The following is a 15,916-nucleotide window of genomic DNA, read 5'->3' as shown; positions in this document are numbered from 1 at the left end:
TGGAGTAAAATGACAAATTAATGTTTACCTTAGGGAGGCAACAATGTATGTTGGGTCTGCTGCAGTATGTGCCAAATGTTGAGCATACTCACAATCCTATTGCAGTTGGCTGCCTTACAATTGTACGTTGAATCAACAGACTATAATTGAGGTGAGCTGAATTTAAACAAGCTTGATGAGTAAAAATGACAAAATGTATGTTTGCTCAAAACCACTGAAAACGAGAGCCATCATTATCCTATTTTCCAGCATGCTTTATTGCAGTTTGACTTTTTCAATACCCGTGTTTTTGCTTTCATCAAGTATTTATTTATTTTTTAATTTTTAATTTTACCTTTATTTAACCAGGTAGGCAAGTTGAGAACAAGTTCTCATTTACAATTGCGACCTGGCCAAGATAAAGCAAAGCAGTTCGACAGATACAACGACACAGAGTTACACATGGAGTAAAACAAACATACAGTCAATAATACAGTATAAACAAGTCTATATACAATGTGAGCAAATGAGGTGAGAAGGGAGGTAAAGGCAAAAAAGGCCATGGTGGCAAAGTAAATACAATATAGCAAGTAAAACACTGGAATGGTAGTTTTGCAATGGAAGAATGTGCAAAGTAGAAATAAAAATAATGGGGTGCAAAGGAGCAAAATAAAAAATAAATAAAATTAAATACAGTTGGGAAAGAGGTAGTTGTTTGGGCTAAATTATAGGTGGGCTATGTACAGGTGCAGTAATCTGTGAGCTGCTCTGACAGTTGGTGCTTAAAGCTAGTGAGGGAGATAAGTGTTTCCAGTTTCAGAGATTTTTGTAGTTCGTTCCAGTCATTGGCAGCAGAGAACTGGAAGGAGAGGCGGCCAAAGAAAGAATTGGTTTTGGGGGTGACTAGAGAGATATACCTGCTGGACGGTGTGCTACAGGTGGGAGATGCTATGGTGACCAGCGAGCTGAGATAAGGGGGACTTTACCTAGCAGGGTCTTGTAGATGACATGGAGCCAGTGGGTTTGGCGACGAGTATGAAGCGAGGGCCAGCCAACGAGAGCGTACAGGTCGCAATGGTGGGTAGTATATGGGGCTTTGGTGACAAAACGGATTGCACTGTGATAGACTGCATCCAATTTGTTGAGTAGGGTATTGGAGGCTATTTTGTAAATGACATCGCCAAAGTCGAGGATTGGTAGGATGGTCAGTTTTACAAGGGTATGTTTGGCAGCATGAGTGAAGGATGCTTTGTTGCGAAATAGGAAGCCAATTCTAGATTTAACTTTGGATTGGAGATGTTTGATATGGGTCTGGAAGGAGAGTTTACAGTCTAACCAGACACCTAAGTATTTGTAGTTGTCCACGTATTCTAAGTCAGAGCCGTCCAGAGTAGTGATGTTGGACAGGCGGTTAGGTGCAGGTAGCGATCGGTTGAAGACAGCCTGAATTCAAAATTGATTCAATTGATTTATTTTCTACACAGAAGACGCCATAATGACAAAGTGAAAACATGTTTGTAGACATTTTTGTTTTCGTCAATTTCGCACTATAGCATTTTCCAGCCCTAACGCCAGATTCTAACATCAGCTCACTTTACGTTGTAGTGGGAGGGGTGGCCATATTTGAGGTGTGTCCTTAAAAACACGCGCAAAAGTGACAATTTCATGCAGTGCTAATGGGAAGTTTTAAGACTCACAAAAAGCAGGTCTTTGCAGTTGATAATTGCATGGATTTTGAGAGCAGAAGTGCAGCCTATCCAGCCGTGACGCACAGTGAGTGCCCGTGGAAGAGAGATGTGATTTTATGCCGCTGAATCTAGTATTTAGAAACATAAACTATTGGTTTCTCTCCATTTCGTTTAAATAAGAACCAAGCATAGCCTACCCCTCCCTTAATCAAGGCTGGTTAAGCACCATCACATAGGTGCATCTTTTTAGCCTGGCCATTAGCCAACTAGCTTATGAATAAGTTTAGAGGTTTTTGCCCTCATACTTTTTTCATTAGCTATTCAAAATTCACATACCTACATACTTCATTTCGCTTGTTTGAGTAGGCTATCCATCCCCATTTTCAAAGAGCGCTCCTCACCCAAATAACGTTACCAAAGACACCCGCGCTCCTTCAAACTATTCAACCCTCCTATAATGCCATATCAATGCTGTATTTTTTTCAGAATCTGACCTAGGACATAGGCAACGATACCATTGACAGGAGTCTAGTTTGTATATAGACGTGCGAATGTACCTGTGCAAACATGCCAAGGCATGAGATACGCAATTTATGATATCAAGCTTCTGACCCGATCCTTTAAAAAAATATTGTTGTTGGTTTAAAAAGCAGGTTGATTGTGTTTCGTTTAATTTGATTGAAAAACAAACTTATTAGAAATATTCACATCCATGGGTTTATGGTGATAAAGTAAACTGCTACATGGCTCAAATGTAATGCAAATTTCATCTGCTATTTCCGGGGTGCAAATATGATCTGTAGATGGTTCCATAATGTTTATAAACATTACATTTGCCAGTAGTATATTGGTGTGGACATTTCCCCTTTCTCTTTATATTTGATATTTATCCAGCACCTGTGAAAAGTTTGGATGTGCATAAAACCCTCCATAGTCTAAGATGTATGTATTATGCCCACAGGGAGCAGTTGTGATGCCTGTAACTGTATTTAGACAGAGCCTATTTAAAAGAAGTTGCCGTTTAGTTTTTATTAGAATTTGATTAAAATTATACACAGTCTTTTTAGGCTTTATCAATAGCCTAGTGAATTTAATTTAGTTTATGACTACTTTTGGCATGTCCATGTCCAGGCTGCAATTTATGGTAGGCCTAGAGCCCCTATAGCAGTGCAAATGCTATAGCCTATTTAACAATGTATTTCCATACTAAAGCAATGCAATGCTTATATAAACAGTTCGACTGCAAACATGTTCAACATATATTGCAAATATGGGGCAGGCTATTTAACAAAATAGGTGATAATGGAGTAACATTCGAATTGGAGTTGATAACAACGCAATACACAAAAGACTGTAAATACACAACTTGAAGCAATAATAATTTTGCACGCCCAATTTTTCAGTTTTTGATTTGTTAAAAAAGTTTGAAATATCCAATAAATGTCGTTCCACTTCATGATTGAGTCCCACTTGTTGTTGATTCTTCACAAAAAAATACAGTTTTATATCTTTGTTTGAAGCCTGAAATGTGGCAAAAGGTCGCAAAGTTCAAGGGGGCCGAATACTTTTGCAAGGCACTGTAGCTATGGATCACGTTCTGATTGGCCAGCAAGCCTCGACACACCAACAACTGGTTTATTTGTCAAAACGCGCCACCGCCAGCAACTGTGCCTATAATTATGGTGGTGAAAATAGCACAAATATTTTTGACACACCCCTGAAACTATAGTGCTACTGTCAGTGCCTAGATTTACCGCTGCATTAGATTTGTTGAAATAGAGCCCATCAACTCCATTTAATGTATTTTAAATTCAGGCTGTAACACAACAAAAATGTGGAAACAATCAAGGGGTATGAACACTTTCTTAAGGCACTTATTGGTTGATTACATTGGTTGATTGGCTGATTACACAAATAACGTACACTGAGTGTACAAAACATGAGAAACACCATAATGTTTAGTTGCACCCCCTTTTGCCCTCAGAACAGCCTCAATTTATTGGGGCATGGACTACAAGGTGTCGAAAGCGTTCAACAGGGATGCAGGCCCATGTTGACTCCATTGCTTCCCACAGTTGTGTCAAGTTGGCTGTACAGTATGTCCTTTGGGTGGTGGATCATGCTTGATACACAGGAAAACTGTTGAGCGTGAAAAAAAACAGCAGCGTTGCAGTTCTTGACACACTCAAACCAATGCGCCTGGCACCTACTACCATACCCCGTTCAAAGGCACTACAATCTTTAGTCTTGCCCATTCACCCTCTGAATGGCTACACATACACAATCCATGTCTCGATTGACTCCAGGCTTAAAAATCCTTCTAAAATCTTTTTTACTCCCCTTCATCTACACTGATTGAAGTGGATTTAACAGGTGACATCAATAAGGGATCATAGCTTTCATACTGGATTCACCTGGTTAGTGTACCTGATGTTTTTCAGAACCTAATCCAATCTGTTAGTAGTTGGACGTTTTGCACCCGTTACTGAGTCGTTACTGAACGTACTGAGCCGTTACTGAGCCGTTACTGAGCCGCTACCCGTTACTGTCTGTTCCAGTGGTTATGATTTAGGTCGTCTCATTAATCAGTCTTCCCTTCCCCGGCAGTCATTCTCAATGCAGGCTGCAGGTGAATAAAAGTTCCAATTGCTGGATATCCTCACTCTGGATTCCAATAGGAATTACACATCACTTTGCAAGTCAGCATTGAGGTTTGAATCAATGTAAAATTGTAAGGCAACCAGCTGCGATAGGATTGTGTGTTTCCTCAACATTTGATCAACAAAATACACATATTTTTTTTACAGTGTGTTGGATCTCTGATGTATGTGTGTGTGTGTGTGTTAGAACGCACAGCGCACATTTGCATTTGTGTTTGTACGACGTGTTTGTGCGGCGTGTGTGTGTGTGTTTGTGCGGCGTGTGTGTGTACCCACCTTGGTGACACACATCTGGTTAGTGGTGAGGGTGCCAGTCTTGTCGGAGCAGATGACGGAGGTGCAGCCCAGGGTCTCCACAGAGGGCAGGGAGCGGACGATGGCGTTCTTCTTGGCCATACGGCGGGTACCCAGAGCCAGGCAGGTGGTGATCACAGCGGGCAGACCTGGGAGGGAGAGAGAGGGGGGAGAAGGGGGACAGATGGTAGAGAGTGAGGGGAAAAGAGTGTTATTAGTTATACAGTAAACCATGTTCATGTTCTTGTGAATTGAAACCTCTCTTGAGACCTGAAGACATGCATTCGTTTTGCTACATCGGCTTTAGCCCAGGTTAACACAGTCTTGAGGGTGATTGGTTAATTGACTTTTGTCCACTTTACTTTGACCCATCTAGACTTTTTAGATTAGATTAGTGCTAGTCCAGTATCAGTTGCTCACCCTCAGGAATGGCAGCCACAGCCAGGGCCACAGCGATCTTGAAGTAGTAGACGGCCCCGCGGATCCAGGAGCCTCCATGGACAGGGTCATTGAAGTGGCCAATGTTGATCATCCACACGGCAACACAGATCAGGGAGATGACCTGTTATGGAATAGACAACCACAGGTTGTCAGATAAACCCTGGTTTAAAAATATATATTATACAATTGTCATCATTGCACTATTGGTTTCCTTACATTCTAAGTCTATGGACAAGGTATGACTTTTGTAATGTCATTTTGTAATTTGGGTGAAATATCCCTTTAAGATGTATCAAATCAAACGGGTAAAAATTGGCTACTTGACCATTTTAAGGCCGTGGGGAAACTCATCTTGTCAAGTTGCAACAACTAAAGTGTAGTGTAGTAGAATTGTAGTAGTAGTGTAGCTGTAGTAGTAGTAGTAGTAGTCGTGTAGCAGCAGTAGTAGTAGTGTATTAATAGTAGTGGAGTAGTAGTAGTAGCAGCTGTAGTAGTAGTAGTGTAGTAGTAGTGTATTAATAGTAGTGGAGTAGTAGTAGTAGTGTAGCAGCTGTAGTAGTAGTAGTGTAGCAGCAGTAGTAGCAGTGTAGTAGTAGTGTAGTAGTAGTAGTATAGCAGCTATAGTAGTAGTGTAGTAGTAGTATAGCAGCAGTAGTAGTAATGTAGTAGCAGTGTAGTAGTAGTAGTAGTAGTAGTGTAGTAGTAGTATTAGTAGTGTAGCAGCAGTAGTAGTAGTAGTGTAGCAGCAGTAGTAGTAGTGTATTAATAGTAGTGGAGTAGTAGTAGTAGCAGCTGTAGTAGTAGTAGTGTAGTAGTAGTAGTAGTAGTGTATTAATAGTAGTGGAGTAGTAGTAGTGTATTAATAGTAGTGGAGTAGTAGTAGTAGTGTAGCAGCTGTAGTAGTAGTAGTGTAGCAGCAGTAGTAGCAGTGTAGTAGTAGTAGTAGTATAGCAGCAGTAGTAGTAATGTAGTAGCAGTGTAGTAGTAGTAGTAGTAGTGTGGCAGTAGTAGTGTAGTATTAGTAGTGTAGCAGTAGTAGTAGTAGTATAGTAGTAGCTGTCTGTCTCACCTTGGAGAGCTGCTCTCCGAACTCGTCCAGTTTGGCCTGCAGGGGTGTCTTCTCCTGCTCTGTCGCAGCCATCTGGTCGCGGATCTTCCCAATCTCTGTAGAGACACCAGTTGCCACGGCTACGCCGATAGCCTTGCCTGATGCAATGTTGGTGCCCTTGAGGGATAGAAAGAGGGAGCGAGATAAAGGGAGGGAGAGAGGGGGAGAAGGGGAGACAGAAAGAGAGAGGGGAGAAGGAGATAGTGGAAAGAGTGAGAGTGAGAGGGGGAAAGAGGGAGCGGTCAATGAATGGCTGTAAGGGTGGAGGAGATGGAGAGTAGAAGAGGGCAGGAGTGTGGAAAATGACAGTTAGATTGATGGAAAGATTCCGAGATGGAGGAATAGAAAGATAGATAGATGGATAAATATATAGGCGAGTCCCTCACAGAGAAAAGCATGTTCTTCTTGTCCTGGTTGACAGCTCTCATGTCTGGGACGGCATCCGTGTGCTTGATCACACTGACAGACTCACCTGAGCGAGGTGAGAGACAGAGAGGCAGATAGAGTGAGAGAGTTTTACAACAAAAATGTTTTACATGTATTTATAATAGGGCTGTCGAAAGATGAAATCAACTTAACTCTCAGGATTTTTTTGCAAATTCCAAGTGTAATTTTAAAAAGTTCATACAAAAAACATTGCAAGAATATTGACGTCTTGATTTTGTCTAAAATAATGGTTCAAATTGAGAAAGCGCACTTTACTGAACCTCAATGTCAACTTGTTTTTACATGGCATTGTAGATTTTAGCTGTATATATCATGTATTTTGGATGTTTTCAGTGTATTTTCAATGCTTTCAGAGTGCACTAAAATGATAAAAAGTGAACTGGAGTTAACTGAGTAACTCTGTCAGCCCTCATTTCTTTTTTATTGTGGTCTTGTAAAGAAGGTTACGACTGACAGTCAGAGTTGATAATATCACTCACCAGTGAGGATGGACTGGTCAACCCGCAGAGTAGTAGAGTTTATTTTGACGAGTCTGATGTCAGCGGGGACTTTGTCACCAACTGGGAAAGAAAGAACAAACATACACAATGTTAGCTCATAGTAGCTGTCTCAACTTCATGCATATACACACACACACACACACTCCACTCCACTCCACTTCAGAGTTCATTTCACGTATGTTCAAACATAATTGCTACACTGGAATCCACAGTCTTTATCACAATCAAGGTTTTCCCTGGATAACATTGTGCTTAGTCTGACTTATTTTTACAGTGTATTCTGTCCAACGCACTGCTTTTTAACATTGTCAAAATATCACCATTTGACATCTTGACTCTTCAGTATGGCAAAATTAGAGCGAGAGAAATTCAACATCAAATTCAACATCAAATTCAGATTGCTTTATTGGCATGAAATACAATTTGTAGATATTGCCAAAGCAGTATAGTGGTACAGCATGTTCAGTACAATGGAATGAGGATAATGAAATACAGTTCATTTCAGTAGTAATAATAACAGTACATCTAATATACAGGTACAACACTACTGCTGTATTGTGGAATCTTCAGTCATTTTGTATTTCATTAAATAAAAATAGGATTATAAAAAGAAAAAGAATGGCTAATAAATAAACAACTAAATGTATAGATGATGGTTACACTGTTTTACTGTCACTTACAGTATATACAGTGTATGTAACTTTCTCTCATTCTCTCTCTACCTCCCTCTCTCTTACCCTCTGATTGCCTTAAAAGGACCCACTGTCTCAAGGACACAAGGACAGCCACCCTCCCTCCCTTCTTCACACAATGACACTTAGTCATTGTCATACGCTCTCTATCCCTCTCTCTCTCTCTTTCTTACCCTCTCAAATATGCACGGGCACACACACACACACTCGTCCACAATGCCAAGCCACACATCTAGTACATTGGTGCAGGTCCAGTGTGGCTCAGTTGGTAGAGCAGGGCACTTGCCACGCCAGGGTTGTGGGTTCAAAATAAAACATGTATGCACTCAATACTGTAAGACTCGTTGGATAAGAGCCTCCGTAAAATGACTAAAATGTCAAATATAAATGTAATGCATTAATTATAGTTTTTGTTCTTAGATCACCTGCTAAATTTGGAAATTGTGCCTGCAAAATGAATAACACGCATTCAACATTAAAATGCGCCCTTATTGGTAAAAATCTGTCCCTTTATCTATACTTGGATCAGATTAGCCAACCCTAAACCTAACCTTAACCATTAGAGCGATAAAGCAATCTGACCCAGGACCAGCCGCTGGTATGCATCCCAAATATCAGCCTATATCCTTCATCAGTGGTTCCCAACCTTTTTCAGTTACTATACCACCAAGTCAATTTTGCTCTGCCCTGAGTACCCCTGAAGTACACCCTCATGTGCATTTTACCAGTAGCCCTATGGTGTCATGAGTCCTCTCAAGTACACTCTGTGGATAAGCCAAGTACCCTCAGGGGTCCTGGGGCCTACAGTACAGTACACTTTTGACCAGAGCCCTATGACTATAAAGTGAATAGAGTGCCCTTTGTGATGTGTCTGTCAACCAGTAGACTGACAATATTCACTATGGGTATTAGGCCTTGTTTGTTTAATTATTTTTCTTGGGGGCATCACCCTAAAGACGTGATGTTCATCTGAGAGGATTTGACAGATTCAAGCACTTTGACAAATTGTACACCCTTCGTCTCTGATAGGCCAGGTAGATTCTCTCTCGATTACATCAGATTTACATTTATTTTTAGCGGCTTGTGGGTATTGGGGCTATGGGTCGACTTGGAACTGGGCCTACAACTCTTGGGCCAGTTGGGGTAGAAGTTGCCCTTGGGCACAGATCTGAATCTTACCGGACACCTCCACCACATCTCCAGGGACGATCTCCCTGGCCTTGATCATCTGGACGTTCTTCCTGTCCGACCGGTAAACCTTCCCCATCTCAGGTTCATACTCCTTCAGAGCCTCGATGGCGCTCTCTGCATTGCGCTCCTACAGGGCAACAATAACCCCACAGAACATCAGTTCCTCCTGACCTCCCGTCCAGAAGTGTAAAGCCTGACTTGTGCCAATATGCCCACCCCCTACACCCGTCACATCCACCCCCTCCCCGCTCCCTCGTCCCATAACCCCCCCTATGTGTGAATCCTTGTACATAGTTTCCAAATGACCACCACAAGGCCAATATGGACCCGCTGCTTGTGGCTTGCGGTAACCCGATCGTCCCTCTGTATTTTTACTGTGGGACTGGGGGCTGCTGCATTTCCCCCTTTAACACCACCCCACCCCGCGGTTAACACATTCTGACCCTGAGCGGGTAAACTAATGCATGTGATGTATTATGTGTGTGTGTGTGTGTGTGTGTGTGTGTGTGTGTGTGTGTGCGCGCGCGTGTGTGTTTCCACTAACTGACCTGCCAGACTCCAACGATGGCATTAGCGATGAGAATGAGGAGGATGACTAAGGGTTCCACGAAGGCTGTGACTGTTTCCTCACCTTCCTCAAACAAGGCCAACACCTGAAAGCGAGAGAGAGACAGAGGGAGAGAAAGAGAGGGAGAGAGAGACAGAGGGAGAGGAGAGGGAGAGAGAGACAGAGGGAGAGAAAGAGAGGGAGAGAAAGAGAGGGAGAGAGAGACAGAGGGAGAGAAAGAGAGGGAGAGAGAGACAGAGGGAGAGAAAGAGAGGGAGAGAGAGACAGAGGGAGAGAAAGAGAGGGAGAGAGAGACAGAGGGAGAGAAAGAGAGGGAGAGAAAGAGAGGGAGAGAGAGACAGAGGGAGAGAAAGAGAGGGAGAGAGAGACAGAGGGAGAGAAAGAGAGGGAGAGAGAGCTTTTATGTTTATTGACAATGGAATGGAATGCATTTTTATGACACTTGACAGTATGCACCTATATCAGAATCACCTTTTTCCACTCTATGCCAGCCTCTTGTTTTTCTATGCGTGTCTGTGCACATGTGCATGTGTGATAGAGGGAGTTTTTGAGTGTGTGTTTCCTCACGTGTGTGTGTGTATGCGCTTTCGTGTATGTGAGTGTAACGAGTTGTTGTCACTGGTCTGTTTAGGAAAGACGCTGTGTTGACATGGACACAGATCAGTTCTGATCCACTGAAGCAGAGTGAGAAGCAATCTAACCCACAGAGAGAGACAGAAATCCCTCCATGATTTTATACGTCCATCCATTATTCTTTATTGCCTATTCCTTTGTCCAAACCGTCCTCTTTCTTTCATCGCCTCTCCCTTCTCTACTCCGTTGTTCCTTAGTGCAACGATTTCATTCTTCCATCCTCTTTCCTTCTTTCCTTCTTTCTTTCGTTCTTTCTTTCCATCTTTGTCTTTCTTTCTTTCTTTCTCTTTCTCTCTATTTCTTTCTTTCTTTTGCTTGTTTCTTTCTTTCTTTTCTTGTTTCTATCCATTTATTCTCTTATTCCTTCTCTTTTAAGATCTCTATATCGTTCGTCCTCTCTGTCTCTCTATTCTAAAAGGTACCGCATTGAAATCCATTGTAGCCTCCTCCCACGTACCATGCTATCGTAGAACCCTTCCATTCCACGCAAAACTTCACTTGAAAGTACACGAGAAACATTGCAACAATATTGCCAATGCATTTATGCATTCACGCAGTATATCAACTTAACAATATGTCATTCATAAATGCATAATATAATCACTACAGTGTCTTCCTCAACCATATGCTGTATGTACCTATCATCATCGGTTTGTTTGTCTTTGCAACAATCAATGCCATTGTGCAACACTGTCTCTCTCTTGCGTTCTCGCCGGCAATCCTTCCTTCCTTTCATCCCTGACCTTTGTGGAAGGATACAGTTTCTCGGCCTGGCTTGAGACTTTCTTAAAATAACGCAGGCCTCTCTCCCCTCGCGCCCTCTTGTCACACACATGCACGTACACACCATGCACACACACACACACACACACACTATATCGCACACACACACCATTCTTTCTAAGGCCATAATGACAGCTGGCCAGGGACAGAGCGTAGAGGGTTGGGGGTTACAACATTGTGTCACCCCCCCCCCCAAAACAGATTTGAAAAGAGAGAGCGAGACTTTAGGGTGGAGGGGAGACAACAGTGAAATGAAATAGTGAGAGAGAGGGATGGGGAGGGATTCCTAGAGTGAGCGAGCGAGCGAGTGAGTGAGTAAGCGAGGGAGGGAGAGAGGGAGGACATCAATCCATGTGAAATATAACTTGACGGGTCACAGCATGTGTTCTGTGTGTGTGTGTGTACGCAAAGCATAATTGACCTGTGTGTGTGTACAGTATGTGTCTTTCATTGTGCAGGTATGTAACCTTGTGTGTGTGTGTGTGTGTTAGCTGTCAGTGTCCTCTCATGGCCTCTGCCACCATGCACAGCTGCTACGCTGAAACATTTACCCATCCTGCGTTGGGGTAAGGAGAGGACGTGGAGGGAGGAAATTGACAGGAAGTGACTTCACAGTGACCTTACAGGTGCTAACACCAACAAACGCATACATGCACCCAAACCTATCGACCTGTATAGACCCTAACCCACTTGTGGAGATCTGAGAAGACTCAATAGGTATTATCAATACATGAATATCTTCCCCTTGCTCTAATTACACCAATCATTGAGGAGCAGACCAGATGACATCACTTTGTCTTATACCAATGAAGTTAGGAACAGAACATCTAAAGTCATTCACCATTCTAACGCAGCAATGAATCTAGCGACTAGGAGATCATGTCTTTACCTTGTCTTGTGTCATTACTCTGCAATCTTTCCCCTGTAACCCATAGCAATATCTTTTTGCCATAGTTGGTCAAAATCAGTGACAACATTTTGTCTACTTACAAAAGAGATGCAGGCAGCCAGCAGCAGGATTCTGACCAACAGATCCTCAAACTGCTCTACGACCAACTCCCAGATGGTCTTACCTGAGAGAGAGAGAGAGAGAGAGAGAGAGAGAGAGAGAGAGAGAGAGAGAGAGAGGCGCAGATAGATAGATAGAAAGAAAGAGGGAGGCAGATAGATAGAAAGAGAGAGGCAGATAGATAGAAAGAGAGAGGCAGATAGATAGAAACAGATAGATAGAAAGAGGGAGGCAGATAGATAGAAAGAGAGAGGCAGATAGATAGAAAGAGAGAGGGGAATGAGAATAATGTCAGTGTGTGTGTGGCTCTGTGTGTGTTGGCAGGAGTGTATTAGCACAATACAACAATAAAAATACTGCCAAATGAAATCGCAATGCTACTTTCTCACGATTGTTTTGTGTGGTTACACACGCAGACCAATCAGACCTAAAGAGGAGTGCACTCTTCAAGACACTTGCCAACATCATGCAATGTGGAAACCAACAGAAATGTTCCCTAGCAACGTGCACGCCCGGCCGACCACCTGAGGGGCTGTCTTATTCAGCCCCTCTGTTTGTGGGGCGCAAAACCTTTGTCACTTAAATCTCACTCGATTGATTGTTTTCACTTTACTCCTGCGATTCTTTCATTCTCTTGCTTGTGCCTGTCGTTTTTCCCCCCGTTATGACCGCAGATACATTGGCTTTCCGTTGAATCTATAAGAACGCTAAAGCTTCGTCTCGACACTTACAGTACCAGTCAGAAGATTGGACACACCTACTCATTCCAGGGTTTTTCTTTATTTGGACTATTTTCTGCATTGTAGAGTAATAGTGAAGACATCCAAACTATGAAATAACACATATGGAATCATGTAGTAAGCAAAAAAGTGTTTAACAAATCTAAATATATTTTACATTTGAGATTCTTCAAAGTAGCCACCCTTTGCCTTGATGACAGCTTTGCACACTCTTGACAAAGCTATCATCAAGCCTAAGATCACCATGCCAAAGCCAAGCATCGACTGGAGTGGTGTAAAGCTCGCCGCCATTGAAACGAGCCATGGAAACGCATTCTCAGGAGTGATGAGTCACGCTTCACCATCTGACAGTCCAACTGAAGAATCTGGCTTTGGCAGATACCAGGAGAATGCTACTTACCCAAATGCATAGTGCCAACTATAAAGTTTGGTGGAGGAAGAATAATAGTCTGGGGCTGTTTTTCATGGAATCGGGCTAGGCCCTTTAGTTCCAATGAAGCGAATTCTTAACTCTACAGGATACAATGACATTTTAGACGATTTTGTGCTTCCAACTTTGTGGCAACAGTTTGGGGAAGGCCTTTTCCTGTTTTAGCATGATAATGCCCCTTTGCACATTTCTGTCCATACAGAAATGGTTTGTCGAGATTGATGTGGAAGAACTTGACTGACCTGCACAGATCCCTGACCTCAACCCCATCAAACACCTTTGGGATGAATTGGAACACCCAGTGCGAGCCAGGCCTAATCGCCCAACATCAGTGCCCAACCTCACTAACATTCTTGTGGCTGAATGGAAGCAAGTCTCCGCAGCAATGTTCCTACATCTAGTGGAAAGTCTTCCCAGAAGAGTGAAGGCTGTTATGGCAGCAAAGAAGGGACCAACTCCATATTAATGCCCATGATTTTGGCATGAGATGTTCAACGAGCAGGTGTCTACATACTTTTGATCATGTAGTGCATGTCTGGTCTCACAAACAATGTAAAGTAGGTGTAATCCAGAGCCAAGCGTGTTGATTTATAATCCAAGGGTATCCTGCTATTGATACACTTGTTGATTTATGCTAAATAAAGTGACAACAACAGTAATTAATGAAGGGGCCTCCTGAGTGGTGCAGTGGTCTAAGGCACTGCATCGCAGTGCTAGCTGTGCCACTAGAGATTCTGGGTTCGAGTCCAGGCTCTGTCGCAGCCGGCCACGACCGGGAGGCCCATGGGGCGGCGCATAATTGGCCCAGCGTCATCCAGTTTAGGGAGGGTTTGGCCGGCAGGGATATCCTTGACTCATCGCACACTAGCGACTCCTGTGGCGGGCTGAACGCAGTGTACGCTGACAAGGTCGCCGGGTGTACGGTGTTTCCTCCGACACATTGGTGCGGCTGGCTTCCGGGTTGGATGGGCATTGTGTCAAGAAGCAGTGCGGCTTGGTTGGGTTGTGTTTCGGAGGACGCATGGCTCGATGAGCGATGAGACAAGACTGTAACTACTACCAATTGGATACCACGAAAAATAGGAGTGATTTTTTAAAAATGTTAAATTAAATTAAATAACTGTAATTAATGAGGCAGTCGAGACAGCGCAGGTGAATGCAAATAGGGTAGACAGTGCAAGTGTTTGGTTGTTACAGCCCTGTCTCTCCCCTTTATGTTAATGTGTGAAATATGCAAATACATGCATACATGCAAATATATGCAAATTAGGCACATATACGTTCCCTTATTTTAACACACAAACAAATAGCTGATATAATAAGAAAATGTATATATGAGTGCATCCCCCCCGCCGCCCCCCAAATATTGGGACATTCTACAATAAATTGAATACCTAAATTCGCACCTAAATCCCTGGACTCCGTTCATTATTTGTCCGTGCCAGTAAAATGTTTTATGTGCTACAATTCAGTCAATATCTGGTTTGCAGTGTCTTCATCCATTGTCCAACTGTTGCATTTATTAGAATTGTTTTTAAAACTTTTTAACAATTTCGATGACCATGTCTCTATTGCATCACGATGATATAGTACTGTCAGATGTGAGAATCATAACCGTTACAGGGAGGAATAGTCAGTGTGATAATAATCTCTCATAGGTAGACACACGCAACACAACTGGAAGGTTCCCACTAGATAACACAGCCACAGAGCCAAAACTGGGTATATCATAAAAATGTATCAAAGCAAAAATTACATTTTTGGCCTTAATTTAAGGTTAGAATTAGGCATAAAGTTAGAAGTGTGGTTAAGATTAACGTTAAATTTAGGGTTAGGTTTAAAACACAGGAGGCTGCTGAGGGGAGGAAGGCTCATAATAATGACTGGAATGGAGTGAATGAAATGGTATCAAAAACATGGAAATTGTGTGCTTGATGTGTTCAATACCATTCCATTTATTCTGTTCCAGCCATCACTATGAGGCGGTTTTCCCCAATTGAGGTGCTACCGGCCACCTCTGGTTTAAAATCCGATTTTTAGAAGAGAAATTGTAGAAATAGGTGGGGTTTATGACTTTGTGACTGTTAACTAGTGATAACCCAATTTAAGTTTTTACTTCTGGGTTTTTGAGGTTTTGTGTAACAGATGGGATGGGTATGTAAGAACACAGATCTGTGCATAGGAAGATCCTTTTCTTTCAGGGTTATGAGAAGTTTGACAAGAAGAGTAATCCCATTCACATCCTCCCCTTCCTTCTCTCTGAAGTGTGTAGCCACTCCCTGTCAAGCATCGGATTGGATAAGAAATATGGCTACTCTACACCAACCAATCCAGTGATTTTAAACCCTAGAGGGGGCATATACATAGATAAATGGGTGAATCGGAATGTCTGGAGGGTTTGTGATGACAGATGTCACGATAGCACGACTGACAGGAAGTCCATCGTCCCAGGCAGGAAGCAGAACAACAGGTGTGTATGTGTGACTGCAAATGTGTGTGACATGGTGACAAGAAATAAAGAGGTAGTGTGACTGATGGGATGTGTAACCTCCTGGACATTGGGACAGAAATAGGAGAGTGTGTGCAGACCGACCACAGACAGGTGTGTGAGGGGCAAAGATAACGTTGGGAACTCACCAATCTCAGCTGGCAGCTCTGTAAAAGGGGAAAGCGAGAGACGGCAGATTATTACCATAGCATTGCTATTTGCTACTAACATTGCTAATTGAGATCAGCATTAGGCCTGCTACCTC

General features: G+C 42.7%; 1 protein-coding gene across 1 annotated transcript in view; it reads right to left on the bottom strand.

The window, feature by feature from the left end:
* The window catches only part of LOC112251457 (sarcoplasmic/endoplasmic reticulum calcium ATPase 1), a 29,122-nt gene that overhangs the window by 11,514 nt on the left and 1,692 nt on the right, over positions 1–15,916 (bottom strand). Inside the window, exons 3-11 of the mRNA XM_042327230.1 lie at positions 15,801–15,818; positions 11,975–12,057; positions 9,549–9,653; positions 8,989–9,127; positions 7,097–7,177; positions 6,557–6,642; positions 6,132–6,287; positions 5,042–5,183; positions 4,604–4,770 (exon numbers count right to left, since the gene is read on the bottom strand). Of these exons, the coding sequence (XP_042183164.1) occupies positions 4,604–4,770; positions 5,042–5,183; positions 6,132–6,287; positions 6,557–6,642; positions 7,097–7,177; positions 8,989–9,127; positions 9,549–9,653; positions 11,975–12,057; positions 15,801–15,818 (977 nt within the window). The remainder of the gene's footprint in view (positions 1–4,603; positions 4,771–5,041; positions 5,184–6,131; positions 6,288–6,556; positions 6,643–7,096; positions 7,178–8,988; positions 9,128–9,548; positions 9,654–11,974; positions 12,058–15,800; positions 15,819–15,916) is intronic.

Source organism: Oncorhynchus tshawytscha, linkage group LG09, assembly GCF_018296145.1.
Source record: "Oncorhynchus tshawytscha isolate Ot180627B linkage group LG09, Otsh_v2.0, whole genome shotgun sequence".
Classification (NCBI taxonomy): Eukaryota; Metazoa; Chordata; class Actinopteri; order Salmoniformes; family Salmonidae; genus Oncorhynchus; species Oncorhynchus tshawytscha.
Note: the sequence above shows the minus strand (reverse complement) of the source record. Positions and strands in the feature narration are given on the sequence as shown.